Source organism: Centruroides sculpturatus, unplaced genomic scaffold (assembly GCF_000671375.1).
Source record: "Centruroides sculpturatus isolate CEXI.00-Female unplaced genomic scaffold, Cexi_2.0 scaffold1258, whole genome shotgun sequence".
Classification (NCBI taxonomy): Eukaryota; Metazoa; Arthropoda; class Arachnida; order Scorpiones; family Buthidae; genus Centruroides; species Centruroides sculpturatus.
The window spans coordinates 174,821-191,600 of NW_019385552.1; the positions used below are offsets into that span (position 1 = coordinate 174,821).

General features: G+C 30.4%; 1 protein-coding gene, 1 long non-coding RNA gene and 2 other non-coding genes across 5 annotated transcripts in view; 1 reads left to right on the plus strand and 3 right to left on the minus strand.

Moving 5' to 3' along the window:
- Positions 1–1,561: 1,561 nt before the first annotated feature.
- Positions 1,562–3,818, minus strand: LOC111640058. The gene is made up of 3 exons (XR_002759209.1): positions 3,440–3,818; positions 3,122–3,224; positions 1,562–1,682 (listed from the first exon to the last, which is right to left on the minus strand). It is a non-coding gene; the product is annotated as an uncharacterized LOC111640058 (long non-coding RNA).
- A 7,706-nt stretch (positions 3,819–11,524) lies between these two features.
- LOC111640055 (5-phosphohydroxy-L-lysine phospho-lyase-like) overlaps positions 11,525–16,780 on the plus strand; it is a 13,764-nt gene continuing 8,508 nt past the window's right edge. Inside the window, exons 1-11 of one of the 2 annotated variants that reach the window (XM_023386062.1) lie at positions 11,525–11,710; positions 11,961–12,079; positions 12,285–12,444; positions 12,512–12,586; positions 12,655–12,745; positions 12,831–13,039; positions 13,132–13,232; positions 13,319–13,443; positions 13,548–13,702; positions 13,786–13,875; positions 13,963–14,275. In XM_023386062.1, coding sequence (XP_023241830.1) covers positions 11,643–11,710; positions 11,961–12,079; positions 12,285–12,444; positions 12,512–12,586; positions 12,655–12,745; positions 12,831–13,039; positions 13,132–13,232; positions 13,319–13,443; positions 13,548–13,702; positions 13,786–13,875; positions 13,963–14,179 — 1,410 coding nt within the window. In that variant the 5' untranslated portion in view covers positions 11,525–11,642 and the 3' untranslated portion in view covers positions 14,180–14,275. Of the gene's footprint in view, positions 11,711–11,960; positions 12,080–12,284; positions 12,445–12,511; positions 12,587–12,654; positions 12,746–12,830; positions 13,040–13,131; positions 13,233–13,318; positions 13,444–13,547; positions 13,703–13,785; positions 13,876–13,962; positions 14,276–16,780 lie in introns of those variants that run through there. The other variant, XM_023386061.1, reaches the window with a different exon arrangement.
- On the minus strand, positions 14,453–14,536 carry Trnal-cag. The gene has a single exon. It is a non-coding gene; the product is annotated as a tRNA-Leu (tRNA).
- On the minus strand, positions 16,173–16,244 carry Trnag-ucc. Its single transcript has one exon. It is a non-coding gene; the product is annotated as a tRNA-Gly (tRNA).

The window sequence follows — 16,780 nt, forward strand, 5'->3', positions numbered from 1 at the left end:
TACTACCGTATCTACGTTTCATGAATTTTTCTAGTCATTCTCTGCTACAGTGTTTTCCAATGGTGTGTCGCGAGAGTGCCTCGGGTGTGTAGCAAAAATATAAAATATATTTTTAGAATTTTCAATAGGCTCTTTTTTAAAATTTAATTTATCTTTCATCTTTTTACCGCCGGCCAACCGAAGGGAGAAAGAGGTATTTACTATAATGCCGACTGTTGCGGCGTACGCATAGACACACACTCAACTTTTGTGAGGAGGATATGCTGATGTGTACCAATTCTTTGAAACTTCTATAAACGTTGCGGCTTACCCAGCTTAAAGATCTATACTAGTTCTAACAGCAGAACATTTCTTCTAATTCTTCGCTGATCTCACGCGTAAGTAATGGGGTGGTCTCACCTCTATTTCTACAGAATATTTATAAACATGATTAAATTCTATATGTTTATCGTGTTTTGGAGAGATGGCGAGGATAGCGGTACTCTCTACAACACTATCAAAATGTATTGTCATCAGATTTTGGTATATCCTCCAAGTTTCAGCCGTCTATTTTAATTAGAAGTGGATGAAATTTAAGTTACAAGATTTAAAGGCACAATACAAAAGCAAGTTTAAAAAGTCAGCAACGAGTTGCTTAACTTTCCAGGCAACATTTAAAACTGTGTATAAACTTAATTTTAAGAGTGCCGGAAAAATAATAAAAGTGGTTAGTAATAATTTAAATTAAATTTAACGATTTTTTTATTAAATTTCCCGACGTTTATTGTTTATATTTTTGAATTAATTATATAATTATTTTAAGATATCTATGGATCTTAAATAACTTCCCGCCAGGGGTCGGTTCAAGCAGTAGACAAATAAGATTTTTATTTCTAAAACATAAAAAATACCTAAGAAATAAAATAAAAAATAAATTACTTTTAATATTAAAAAATCATAAATTTTAATTATTATTTTCTTTATAATTATGATGAGGATTGTGGTAAAAATCATCTTCGATTATTTGGATATTATATAGTGTCGCCATCTCTTTTTGATTTGACAAACTAAAAATGTTTTTTTATTTAATTTTCGTTTAGTAAAATTACATTTTTGTTATTATTTAAATTAATATAGTTTTCAATTTTATAATTTTAAATTTAACAATTACCATCCTTTTTCCTTATAGTTTTTTTTATTATAAACGTATCTATGAATTGGTGTGTTGGTTATGCTGTTTTGTATGTCTTTATTATTGTGATCAATGGAGAGATATTCGATGATAAAGGCAAATTTTACACGTTTATCGATTGGCACACGATTGATAAACGCAGAATTAATGGAATAATTTCCTTTAATGACATGCCGAGGAGAAACCGAAACACTTCTAATGTCATTCAGGAAGTAATATGTACTGTACTTTAATGTACTTAAGCAGATATCTAGCCGCATATCTTTTCCTTAATGAGATTTGGAAATAATATTTTAGTGTTAATAATAATAATAATAATAGTAAACTTTGAATTAATATAATAAAATTTATATTTGTAAGTTTATTTATAATTCTTTTTCTGTAGATATATACGTCACACTAACTTGGATTTTGCACTTCCTGTTTCCTTCTCCTGTCGATACGTGAAAATAACCCCGTGGTAATGTGTCACGTATTGTTTTTATGTGTGTTACATCGATTGGCAAACTTCCTTAAATGTAAAAAAAAAAACAGAAAAAAATATTATTTATTATAAAAATAATCTGTAATTTTTAAACACTAAGAAAGCTAAATTAAGGGTGTAGTAATTAAGAGTATTCGTGATAATGTGAGGTATTATACAGAAAGCCATAGTACACACAATCAGAGATTAGCGAGGTTGCGGCCGAAGTTTATCATCTGTAAGACGTGAACGTCGAGCGCCGCCTACAAGTAAGCGGCGCTCGACGTTCGACGTTCACGTTTTACAGATGTAAATTCAGATGTAAATTCAGTAAAACTCCAATTATCCGAATTAAGTGAAATCTCGGGCCGTCCGGTTAATCGGAGTTTTACTGTACTTGGAACTTCACCAATAATGGAAATTTGCGAGTCTGCTGACGTAGTAGCTCGTTCTATGACAGTTGGAAAAGCTGTGACGTCATCTCTCGTGCATCTACGAATTGATGGAGTGATGAATATGTCTGCTTCAATTTAAATGCATATTTTACATAGAAAAATTTGCTTTTTTACAAAATTAAAATTTAAAGTAAGCTCTTATTTATAAAGATAAAAAAAATGAATTTGAAATTGTTAAAAATAGATGATAAAAGTATTACTTTTATAAATTCATTTATAAATATTTATAATTCTATTTTTTTTTTTTTTTGGTCCTTGAAAATTTTATATAGTTGCTCAAGGGGTTAATGCACTATTTGTCCTACTTTTGTTAAACACAACTTAATCCATTAAAATTTATAATTAATATACACTTTTTTAATTAGAAAGAAAAATATGTAAAAATAACTTAATATTTATAATCTTATAGGAAATACTGTATATATAGGCTATATTTGTAAACATCGAATATAAAAATTTGAATCAAAAATCACCACCAGATGGCGACATCTGATTCTGTTAAGTGTCGCCATCTGATGACTTTTATGTTACAAAATCACATTTTTATTGTCGTTTTGTTAATTTACTTACATTTATTAATGAAAAAAATACACAGTTTTCATGACCAAGTACTTCATAACAAAGTACAACGTACAAGTAATATCGTCACATGACGATGACTTCGTTTTATAAAATAGGACACATCTGCGCAAGTATGCGCATCCGCCATTTTGTGCTACAGTATAGTGACGATACCGTTGCCGTATATTTTACATACTTTGCCACGATTCGCGCCATTAATAATTTAACATGTCAGGTTGTATTGCACTAAATTACACTAATTCTGATCGAAAACGATACAGAATGTTTTGTTTTTCACCGTAAGAGCGCTAAATTATTAATTGTCGGCCAGAGAAGTGAGCAGTAAAAAAATTGTTCTACATTTCGTGATGTATAAAGCATGGGAAAGAAAGTCACTGAAATTTTTATATTCGATGTTTACTCAGGATTTTAATCAATGTCATCCACACCGAGAACCTGTGTCACACTTACGTCCGGGCCTATGTAATCACCCTGGAACTCTTCTCCCCTGCCATCAGAACGATTTCGATGCGTTCGTCCTGTGTTAGAGGCATTATGTTGTCTGTTTTTCAACCTGTAACAACAAAGCAAACATAATAACTTTGTAATTGTTCGAGGTAGAAGAATAAATCTTTCAGCAATCAATTCTTTGTGAGGTTCTGACCGTAAATGATGTGTCATATGATTCCCTTCCCATTTATAGTTTCGGGAGTTGCATTCAAAATGGCCGCCATTATGATGGCCCGGTTTATTTTAACTTACAAAATATATCTTACAACAATAATATACTTTTATCTGTCGGTGGAGGTCTAATCTTCAGGTTCCCTTTTCTCAGATGACGAAAGTCCTAAGAGGAAGGTCCTTCGATATTACTTCAGGAGTCGACGATCTCGGGGCGTTGTTATAGGATGTTAGAAGAGGAAATGCTTATTCCGATTTCGAGTTAATTAATTTAAGGAATGAAAATAATCCTTTTGAGGAAGAGGTGGCACATTCAGAAGTACAAGAGAGAAGCCCTCTGTGTTCTTGGAATTCCGATTTTATAACCTTTTCGGGTCCCAGATCGAACATCTCGATGGATCGATCCGACTCACCTTAGCTTTCTAATTGATCTTCACTAGTTACTAAGTGTAACGAGATCGGAACTTAGATCGCGGGATGAGTCAACATCGTTTGTCAATTCGATCCCTATCGAAGATTGTCGGTCATGGGACTTTATTACTCTATTGTTACAATACTTTCTTTTGTTTCTTTTGTTACATTTAACATTTCTTTATATGATCATAAATTTTCTTTATTTTAATGTTATAATTTTATAAATTCCTCTTACATTTTCGTGTGGTTCCGGTTCACTTCTAAAGCCTCACAAGATAATCTTTTAAACAGCATACAGATTTAACCTCTTGTCATATTGTATTAGAACTTCTTGGATTTATTGGTCTTTACCATAGCCCACACTCTTAAATTACTGAAAAGAGGCTACGACCATGTTGGCCAGTTGGTAATTTTGATCGATCAATGAAGATTGATCGATATACTGCTAAGAATACTTGTAAGATTTTTCTCTTTTACACGGGATTTAAAAGAACAATTTTAAATAGTTGCTTTCTAATATCATAAGAATCCTTACAAATACGTGCTTATTGGTTCTCATACATCGTGGTTAAGAAAAACTAAATGGGAAGTCTAAAATTGAAGCAATTTGTGATGTGTAATAAATGGATGATTTCTATACATAATTAAAATGTTCTATATTTAATATGTTATATAATGAAGGAACCATAAATTGGAAGGTTTATCTTCTTCCAATTTAATCAATTATTGAGTGATGATATGTGTTCGTCGCTGTGACTTGCTATAGATGTTTGGGCTGCAATTTGAAATAGCATAATGTCCGTCCGTCTGTCTTTCCTTAATCTCCAGAACTGAGTAATATAATTGAAAATCGAGACCAGATATGGAAAGCTTAGGGAGAGGAGGACCCGATTAACTATATAAGAACTTCTGATATAAACCCAGAAGTCACGTTATTTCAATCGAAAATTTTCCCCTTAAAGGTGTCCGGCACGATTCTATTGTTAAGGAAATAAATTGCATGATTTCTCTGAAGTTCGATGCAATTTTCTTCATCTTTTATGCTGTAGGCGTGATCTCTATTTTTCGAACATTATAATTAAGGAGAAAATTCAACCGGTTTACCATCTCATCCTCATTTACCTTATCTTTAACATCCGTAGATCATCATCCCATTGTATAAACCTAAAACTATTAATAAAATCTTCATTAAAAGTCTATTCCTACTGGAGGTACACACGACCCTCTTTACCTTCCCATCCTTAGACCTTTAATTAATCACCAAAATTTAATAGTATCAATTCACCTAATACAGTAAAAAGAAAAACCTTCCTGCAACAGTTCATAAGAATTGTAGATGAGACGTGATAAAATAATAATAATATAATTCTCAGAATTCGACCGCGAAATAACACACCTGTAGCGATTGCATAATGTAATTATCGATATTTCTTCCATAGTTTTCTTTACAAACACTACACAAAAGTCCGGAAACATTAGGGAAATGGTTCTCAATCTTTATGGGACTTGGAACACCATTTATTAGACGGAACATCAGTATTAATTATTTAAAAAAAAATAATAATAATTATAATGACAGAAATAAATACAGAATTTTTATACGAAAAATAAGCGAATTTTCTGCAAAAAAAAATTTTTGCTTTGTAACGATTAGGGATTGTTTAGGAATTTCTATGCATTCTATATTTTATTGATGATTCACGTATTGTTCCTTTGTCAGATGGCGACACAAGTGTGTACTGGTTACACTTATCACGATATTTAACACCTTAGCAACGGATAATATCGGAAATCATTCAACACCAATCGATATAAACGAGTGTCAAGACAATCTGAACTCATCTCGTATACTTTATTAGATAAATCCAAGTTATGTTTTTACTTGAACTCTAAAATTCCCATAAACAATTTTTATCAGACAAAACAAGATGAGTAAGAATATAAAAGAAAATTTAATATATTCAACATTTTATTTTAAAAAAAAAAAACCTTAATAAAATATTAAAGATCTTTGCACTTTAGTCTATTCCTTGACATAGTTTTTTGACGATTTAAAATTTAAAATTAAAATTTATTATTTTTTATTTTTAAAGATAATAAAACAGTCGTATTTTGTAAATTATTTTATTTAATTATGAGAAATTCCACATATTTTTTCACTTAAGAGTGTTTTCTTACTAACCAAACAGTGTTATTAAAAACAGATAAACACATATTGAAACTTATTTATCGATGAAGAAAAAGGTCTTATTTATTAGTTATTATTCTTATTTTTTAATTTGTCTGCTAAATTTTAATTAAAAACAGAATGTTTTATGATTCACGAGAGCGATAATTGAATACAGTCGACCCCCTATAACGCTGTTGATTATTTCGTTTTATATGAATTCCATGTTGTACGATTCACTTAGATTTTATAAATACGTGAGCCGTTCACAACCCGGCACACTTATTTGTAAAATCTAAGTGACTCGTACAACATGGAATTCATATAAAACGGAATAATCAACAGTGTTATAGGGGGGGGGGTCGACTTGTACTGTTATGTTAGAAAGATTTTCCCACTGTATATAAAATAACTATTTATAAATACGATTATATGACTATTTTATTCACAAATTTATAAAAAGAAGTATTAATAATTGGAATTATTTTGTCTTATTTTGTCTTATTTTAAGCACGTTTGCACTCAGACTATAAATTTTAATTACAATATTATATCAAAGCACTTGTGTAATTTATTCGTACGTAGTTTTACGGGGATTTTTTCTTTACTTTATACTTCGTTAAACGTTCTCCGATTCTAAATCAACAGCAAAGATTAGATTTTATAAGTAATTTTATCGTTATTTTAAATCATATTTATCGATAACTTATCCCAGAATAATAATAATTTGAAGGACGTAATTATAGTGACGATACCGTTGCCGTATATTTTACATACTTTGCCACGATTCGCGCCATTAATAATTTAACATGTCAGGTTGTATTGCACCAAATTACACTAATTCTGATCGAAAACGATACAGAATGTTTTGTTTTTCACCGTAAGAGCGCTAAATTATTAATTGTCGGCCAGAGAAGTGAGCAGTAAAAAAATTGTTCTACATTTCGTGATGTATAAAGCATGGGAAAGAAAGTCACTGAAATTTTTATATTCGATGTTTACTCAGGATTTTAATCAATGTCATCCACACCGAGAACCTGTGTCACACTTACGTCCGGGCCTATGTAATCACCCTGGAACTCTTCTCCCCTGCCATCAGAACGATTTCGATGCGTTCGTCCTGTGTTAGAGGCATTATGTTGTCTGTTTTTCAACCTGTAACAACAAAGCAAACATAATAACTTTGTAATTGTTCGAGGTAGAAGAATAAATCTTTCAGCAATCAATTCCTTGTGAGGTTCTGACCGTAAATGATGTGTCATATGATTCCCTTCCCATTTATAGTTTCGGGAGTTGCATTCAAAATGGCCGCCATTATGATGGCCCGGTTTATTTTAACTTACAAAATATATCTTACAACAATAATATACTTTTATCTGTCGGTGGAGGTCTAATCTTCAGGTTCCCTTTTCTCAGATGACGAAAGTCCTAAGAGGAAGGTCCTTCGATATTACTTCAGGAGTCGACGATCTCGGGGCNATTCCGTTTTATATGAATTCCATGTTGTACGAGTCACTTAGATTTTACAAATACATAAGCCGTTCACAACCCGGCACATGTATTTGTAAAATCTAAGTGACTCGTACAACATGGAATTCATATAAAACGGAATAATCAACAGTGTTATATTTTTATTTTTTCTTTTATCACCATAATAATAATACCATTGAAGAAGCTTTCTTTGTGTTTCAATGTAAAAATTTACATTCAATCAATTCATATTATACAATAATTTATTAAAGAAATGGAATTTTATTAGTTATAAAATTAATCTTTTAAAAGTCTCAAATTTTTATTGTGAGTTAAATATGCAAACAATAAGGATTAAATTAATTAACAGTATATATTAGATAATATTACACAGTAATTTAATTCTATTATGAATAATTCTCTACTAAAATATTAATTACAGGTAAGCAGGAATTAATTTGCGAATAAAATTTTAGCACGAATATCCTATTGATTCGTAGCATAGTATTTAAATACGGAAACACAAGAAACAATTGAGAAATTGCAAAAAAATACTATGAAGAAACGTATATCAATATAATATTAACTGATAAGCTTATCATAGATAATTAAATAACTGTTTTTAACAATATCAAAACGATATCAATTCATCTGCAGCTTTTATAATCGTAGTATCCATAAGAAATTTCACATTGCTTGCATCTATATCATCGTCTTCCTTATCATCACAAAGATCTTTCTCATTATAATCCTCCTCATCTGTTGATTCCTCATTAAATACCATTCTCCTTTTATTCTAATTCGGTTCTTCTTACAGGAAATTTTGAATTTTTCTGCTCTTTCTTCTTATTTCTTTTCCCTATACAAACATTTCATGGGTGTTCCTGTAAGAACTTCAGAATGTTGTTTCTTTTGTTCTATTTATCTCTTCTTTGATGAGTCAGGAAATGAGAAAATCTTGTCAATTGGAACAATGGTATCAGCATTGAAATCTGCATTTTAAAATGTTTACTCTTTGTCTTTAATAGGCACAGTGTTTTCTGTTTCATTTAATTTTCGTTGAACTTCATTACCCCTCACTAACGTAGCGAGGGAGGGCAAGGGAGTTTATCATGCCTCGGGCGCCATTCGCAGAGGGGCGCAAAATGGTCTCAAAGACAAACAAGATTTGTTTCTGGAGGGGGAGGGGCGCCAATAAAGTGTCGTGCCCCGGGCGCCAGTTATGTTCGCTACGCCACTGCCCCTATAACATTGTTCATAATTCCGTTTTATATAAATTCCATGTTGTACGAGTCACTTAGATTTTACAAATACGTGTGCCTGGCTGTGAACGGCTCACGTATTTGTAAAATCTAAGTGACTTGTACAACATGGAATTCATATAACACGGAATTATCTACAGTGTTATAGGGGGGTCTACTTGTATAAAGTTTTAATACAATTTTCAATGTGAGAAAGTAAATAAATATGAAGGTTAAATTAAAACAATATATGAATAAATCATTGCGTAATAAGTGTAGATACATTGCAATAACAAAATATTTTTTCATAGATTAATTAAAATTGTGAAATATTTCTTATCTCTTTCCGCGCTGTGGGCAATAAGAGGACTTTTTTCAGCCCCATCGTGTGTTCGGATAGATCCACAATAGGGACTTCCGAATGGTGAGGGACGGAGGCCGACATTATTCAATAATCCCGAATAATGTCGGCCCCAAAGACCCATTGCCCATGAAAAATTCCTGGAGTTGTTCGCCCGGATTCGATTTCTTATTGTTCAGAGCAATAGGCAGCCGATGGTATTTGAAAATTTGGTAAAAAAAACAAAAAAAGTCCAAATCCATTTTTAGTTAATATGGTGTGACCCACTGTATTAGAAAGTAATACAAGGTCTTATCAATGCCCGATTGTCCATTGATTACGTGAGGGGCCCAGACACTAGGAACAATTTCACAGTTTTAATTGTATATAATAATTTATAAATAATTCTAAAGTTAAAATTACACGTTATTAATTTAAGATGTGATAAAATTATATATAAGTGCCCAATCTTCTGTGTGTAGGAGTCACGGAAGGTCTTAATCTGTCACTGGGTCTGTTAGTCCGCTAAATGAAGTTTTACTAGGATAGTTTGCACTTTTAAAATTGTAATTTCAACGTGTGTCTATTGCCGAATATAAATAAAGTTTATTATATATCACTCTTTGTTTTTTTTTTATTCTAGTACTGGTGACATACAATGACATTTCGTGTTATTAATATAGAGCAGAGTTATTTTTGTACGTCTTAAGATAATTTTAAACAAAAATAAAGTATTTTTGTTTTTCTTTCAGCTGCAAAAAGGAAAAAAACAGCTACATTTGTACCAAAATTTTGTTTTTTTACGTACAGTACAGTACTAATCATTGGAATGGAGCAGTGGCGCGTTATAGTTCCATGGGGTCCAGGCGAATTTGAATTAGGTGACCCCACGTACAGTTTTGATTTCAGACATTTTTCTTAGGAAGAATATTTTGGGAGAAATTTTCTTATAAAAGATTGGTTTGGTGACCTCAGACAATTGCCTTTGTCTATGGGATGACGCGCCACTGGAATAGAGAATGTTAAATTAAACAGGAGAAGCCATAATAATGGCTATTCTTCTGTACACTTTGTGATTGCGACTATTGAAAAGGAACTCCGTCCGTATCATTATTTTTTTTTTTTCCACTGCTTGATACTGTTTTCTCCTTTCATGTTATCGGCGGAAGGAAAAGCAAATATATTTTAATCTTGACATGTAAAATGAAAATAATTTTTGCTTTGTATATCTTTGACATTGAATTGTTTATTTCCGCTATAATTAATAATAAAATAACAATGAAATCGAGGGATCAAGAATAGTGTCATGAATACAAACATATTAACTAACTCTTCATTATGATGGAAGCAAAATTAGTCAAGGACCTGCGAAGATTATTTCTGTGTCGATCTTAATCGTGCCTTGCATTATGTTTAGAAATATAAGTTTGTACGAATGTCCTAATAAGCCGGAACAAATTAGAAATAGGAAATTATTAAATAAATTGCTTCGGTTATGCAAACTGTAATTCAATGCGATCTGTCATTAGATGTCTTCAACCGAAATTGTATCTGAAATTCAATAGATTACATTATTATACCGATAATAGGCTGAATAACTAACCTTAATTTCTCTTCCTTAATTCATTGTAAATATATGTCAAAATGTTCATCGTGTAATCTGTTTTCTATGTAATAAAATTTTTATCAAAGGAAACTTTCCGTCGATATCTGTTACCATTCTCTTCTCTGTATCTATAACAATATACAGTCAACCCCCCCTATTAAAATTATAATATATAAAGTATAAATTAAGATAAGAAAAATCACTTAATAATTCTATTTCCTTTTATTTTCGTATGAAATTTGAATTGTATCGTTAAGCACTCATTAAAAATTCTTCAATAGCAACAAGTGACATAGTCACTCGGGAATCACGTGAAACCTTGATACAGCTGACACTGGGGTCACTGCAATGTCATCGCAATAACACACCCGACTCTCGAACAGTTTTGATTAGCCAAACTGTTCACGTGCAAAGTGCGTGTATCCAACACACCCCGGTGTATGTGATACACGTGACTGCTCCTTACCATTACAGATAAACAACATCGCAATCTCTTAGATAAATGATAAAAAAGATATGTTATTCATCTGATTATTCTATTTAAGATACTTGAAACAATATAAAAGAATATCTACAGTTAAAAATCACACATAAGCGTTGTTAAATACAATATACAGAGTCTATTTTATGTAAAGAAATTAACGTATAAAAACAGTAAAAATATAATTTATTAATTTATAAAATGTAAAATAAATATTTAAAAATATGATTCTTTTGTATATAGGAAATTAATACACTAGAAATTGAATAATTATTATTATTGCAATATTTCCTCTTATAAATGTTGTAATAATTCCTAAAATTAAATTCTTTTTTCTAGATTTATATATAAAAAATTAATTTAAAATAATAATAATTATTATTTTTTTTTAAATTAACAATTAATTATTGATATATAATTAGTAAAATAGTATTACAAGAGGTGTGTTAGACCCACCCGTAACGGTAATTAAATTCGTCTATCCTATTGGTTAATATAATATAAACTCGCTATCATCTAACCAATCAGCATTTAGGTCATATTAGACTTATACTATAAATATTAGTATTTGAGATGGAGACCGAAAAGAACAATGGAGAAAGGTCCTTTAGAAAAATTTACTAAGGAAGAAACTATTAAACTAAGAAAACATTATATTGGGTAAGGTATCTTATAATATATTTATTTTATTAATGAAAATATATATTTAATACATTGAATACATATGAACTAAACCTGTTTTGTTCATGTGTTTCATGTATTGCGCTGCATATTGTTGCCAGGGATTCATATATTAGAAACTTGATCAATAAATAAAGTTCAGAGCAGAGTATAAAGTTTTAAACTTATATTTTATTCTTTAATTCTTAATTTTATATTTATTTTTTTTAAATTTATTTTCTATTTTTAGTGGGTCATGTACGTTATTTTTTAAGTCAGATCCTCTTAAAATAGTAAGAGGAGAAGGGCAATATATGTATGACGAATTTGGCAGACAATATCTAGATTGCATAAATAATGTTGCTCACGGTGAGTTAGAAAAATTTTATTTTAAATTCTAATAATATATTTTATAAGACAAAAACCTTTCTGTATATAGGAACTATTGCCAAATCCTATTATTAGACGTCTTCTAGTTGACAGTATGAAATGTTGACTCATCTAAAAATATCTTAAAACTCAGTTTAAATATTATAAATTTCTTTTTCTTTTATTAAATTCAATTCATTTACAGTTGGCCATTGTCACTCTCACGTCGTACAGAAGGGAGCCGAACAGATGAGTTTATTATACACTAATAACCGATATCTTCACGATAATATTGTCGAATATGCCCGACGTTTAACAAGTTATTTTCCTAATAAACTTTCAGTCTGTTTCTTCGTTAATTCTGGGTAAGTTTTTGGTAATTTAAAATGATTATAAAGAATATTTAAATATTAATTTATGTTGCCATTTTAGATCCGAAGCCAACGACTTAGCATTAAGATTAGCCAGGAATTACACAAAACACAAAGACGTTATTGTAATCGATGAGTAAGTTATCTCCTCTTTTTTGGCGTTATATAAATTTAATTTAGTACTAATTTTTATTTTTTTTGTAGCGCCTACCATGGACATTTAACGTCAACGACCGATTTAAGTCCATACAAGTTTAAGAAAATCAGTGGAGGACATAAAAAATGGGTTCATGTGGTAAGTGGTATTGTTCCTCAGATTATGCAGCAATATGTAATTGTAAGGGGGAATAGAGAAAAAACTAATTATAAAAAATTTACAGGCTGACTTACCTTGTTCTTATCGTGGAAAATATACTAAAAATGAATATTCGGAAGAGGAAATAGGAAAATTGTATGCCAACGATATAAGAGATCTCATTAATCAAGTGCATAACAGAGGTAGAAATATTGCAGCATTTATTGCAGAATCTATGATCAGTTGCGGAGGACAAGTCATTCTTCCTAAGAATTATCTAAGAAATGTTTATAGGTTATTATTATTATTATTTTTTTTTTTTTAATAAAACTGTTTGTCTGTTTTGTTATCTTTTAATCTTATCAGCAATGATTCATAACTTTTAGATATGTAAGAGAAGCTGGAGGTATTTGTATTGCTGATGAAGTACAGACCGGATTTGGAAGAGTTGGGAAATCAATGTGGGCATTTGAATTACAAGGATCGGGTAAATATTAGTTTTTTAGTTAATATTTTAAAATTTATTTTTAATTTATTTATATAATTTTCTTTTTTTTTAATCCTTACATCTAGACATCGTTCCTGATATCGTAACTCTTGGTAAACCAATTGGTAACGGTCATCCCGTAGCTGCTGTTGTTACGACACCAGAAATAGCTAAAAGCTTCGAAGAAATAGGAGTTGGATATTTTAATACTGTAAGATTTTTAAATTCATTTTTTTTTTTTACTTTTTAAAGGAAATTTTAAATAGTTTTAACATATATTAAACTACCATTTTTTTTTTATTGTGTACTTTACAGTACGGTGGTAATCCCGTTTCTTTAGCTGTAGCTAATGCTGTACTAGACGTTATTGAAAACGAATCTTTAATGAGTCATGCTACAAATGTCGGAAATTATTTATTAAAATCTTTCAAGGACATGATGAAAAGGCAATCTATAATTGGTGACGTCAGGTATGTATATAGTTTTCTATTACTTTGCAATTTTAAAGTCTAAAAAAAGTCTAAAAATGATTACTTTTATACTTGTTTTTTAGAGGAGAAGGTTTGTTTATCGGGATTGAATTAGTTAAAGATAAGAAAACAAAGGAGCCAGCAACTGATGAAGCGAAATATGTTATCTCTAGGTATGCTTTTTCTTCTTTATAAACACATAAACATTCTGTTTATGCAAAGTTTCCCTTTTTTTTTAAAATATATTTCTTTATCTTTAGACTAAAGGAAGAATTGATAATAATGAGTACAGATGGAATATATGAAAACGTATTAAAATTCAAACCCCCTATGGTATTTAGCATAGATAATGCTAAACATTTATTAACCAACTTGGAAACGATTTTAACAGAATTATACGAGATAAAGAGCGACGATTCTATATCTTTATACGAAGAAACATCCACAGATGAAGAATTATCATCTCCAGATTTGTAGATATTGATATATTTCTCCTATATTAGGAGATTGTATATAAGTTTTATTTTATCAGATTAATAAAACACGTGTTCGTTTTTTATATATTTGATTTTTATATATTCAGCAACAAATGTGCGTTGTAATAAAAATTGTGTTTATTACGTGGAGTTTACATTATTACAGATTAAATAGCACTTTTAGTACACTTGTATACAGAATTTTCTGTCTAAATTTTATTGAAAACACTTTTTTTTATAAACATTTTTCCTTGAGATTAAGCTAAAAAATGAGTGTCAGGAGTGGGATTCGAACCCACGCCCAGAGAACTGGACTGCGACCTGAACGCAGCGCCTTAGACCGCTCGGCCATCCTGACAACTTACACATTATAATAAATTTTCTGTATTTAACATTATATAAGACTGTGTAAATGTGAATACATTAATTAAGTACCCTGAACCATAGCCTCAGAACGAAAAGTATATTAAAAGAAAAAAATTAAAACAGGTAACAAAATAAAAATAAAATGACTGTACGATGCAATCATTAATTTAGAATAATCTATATATGTATTTATTTGTTTATCTTTGTCTAGACATAGGAAAAGGAGCAAAAGAGCCCTCTTCGCAATAGCCCTCCAATATCTTTGCACGACCCTGTTGATTAAAATATGCTGTGTTATAAAATAATAAAACTTCTGCGCCAAATATACGGTACTTTGAGAGATTTATAAAGCACAAAATATACCATTTTTAAAGTTATTTTCGCAGCTTAAATATTTTATTTTTATATAAAATCGTTTAGTGATAACAGATGGCGCCACTTGTATTTGCGAAGAAATACAGTACAGTACTATTTTCCTCCCTCTTGGTTAACCGCTCTTTATAGAAAATGCTTGAACAACGTTTTCTTTTTTTTCTTTTCTTTATGTGAAAGTTGTAATTTTATGACTTTAAGGGTAAATAAGTAAAAAATAAGACTATACACGTAAATGAGAAATAACACTAAAAACAATTAAAGAATATAACTGTTAACATATGCATAAAGTCAAGACACGATACGTGATGATCGCGGCAGTCGCCATTTTGAGTCTTTTTCGGTGTGTACGGTGTTTCTAGAGCGAAGCTGATTGTTTCTTTCGGTCTCAATTAGTGGGATTTCTTGTTATATATATAAATGGTTTATTATTTAGCACCGAATTGTAAAAACTTCGAAAGACAAAGGTATAAGATTGTTTCGTTTTCCATCTGATAAAACGACAAGGGTGATGGTTTAAGAATTAATAAATGATTACTTGCTTAGAAGACTACAGAAATAATTTTCCTCTTCTAGTTGACGTTTTTCTTTAGCAGAAACAATAGCCATACAAGATTGCTCGAATATATGCAATAAGAAAAATTTGACTGAAATTTGTAACTATTTTATAATTATTATTGCTTTTAGAAATTCATATTTTGATACAAACAATGCTATTTGCTGCATATAAAAATATACATATTAAAAGAAATCCAACTAATTGAGATCGAAAAAAAACAAACAATCAGCTTGGCTCTAGAAACACCGTACACATCGAAAAAGACTCAAAATGGCGATTGCCGCAATCATCACGGTATGGTGTCTTGACCTTGTGTTTATAAACTTAGGTTCCTAGCCACATTCAGTGACGCCCTTTGTTATGATATTTTGTTTGAAAAACTTTATATTTTTAACTATTTTAAAATGGCAAAAAGCTTAATTTTGAGGATAGGGATGGCTTTTATTAAAAAAAAATTGTAAATGTTAATAATGAGTAAAATCGTCACTAAATCCGACTCTCTTTATCTCCTCAACCTCTCGACCTTTAATTAATTGCTTCACATTTTAGCTGTTTTAAAAGTTGAAAAGGTTTTCTAAATGGTAACATCTTATGGACAAAGGTTCTAAAAGGCTAAAATTTTCATTTGAGTTTGAAGAACAAATACTAAAAATATTCTTGTGATACGTGTAAAACATTTTCGTATTAAAAAAACAACTGCGACGGCCGGGAATCGAACCCGGGTCAACTGCTTGGAAGGCAGCTATGCTAACCACTATACCACCGTCGCATATAATTACATTTTCCTTATATTACATATTGTATCTTTATATGTAATTAAGTAGGTCAAAGGTAATATCAGTTTATTGAAGTTTTTAATAGAAAAAAACCGAAAATAATTGTCATTCGTCTGATATAGTATGACGTACAGAGCACACTACTAATTTCAAATAGAGAGCATATATTTTAAATTAAATAAATTAAGATTATGATTAAAAATTACCATCTGGCATTGCGACATTACCATAAATAATTGCTCGTTTGTTTTATTTTCGTATGTCAACACAAATCATCAAATTTTCAATTGGATGACCGAGTTTCAGCTTACCGCTCCAGAGGTCCGGGATTGAATCCCTGTAGTCGAAAAATCCCAGGAATTTTTGATGGTTGATCCATTCCAGATGTGTTAGGTCCTGAATCTCATTACCTGGCAGTGGCGTATTTTCTAAAATATAAATACATATTGCTCGATTATTTTCATATTTTAAAGTACTTTGAATTACTTAAAGTTAATATTTTATTATAACCGCATTATGTATTTTATTA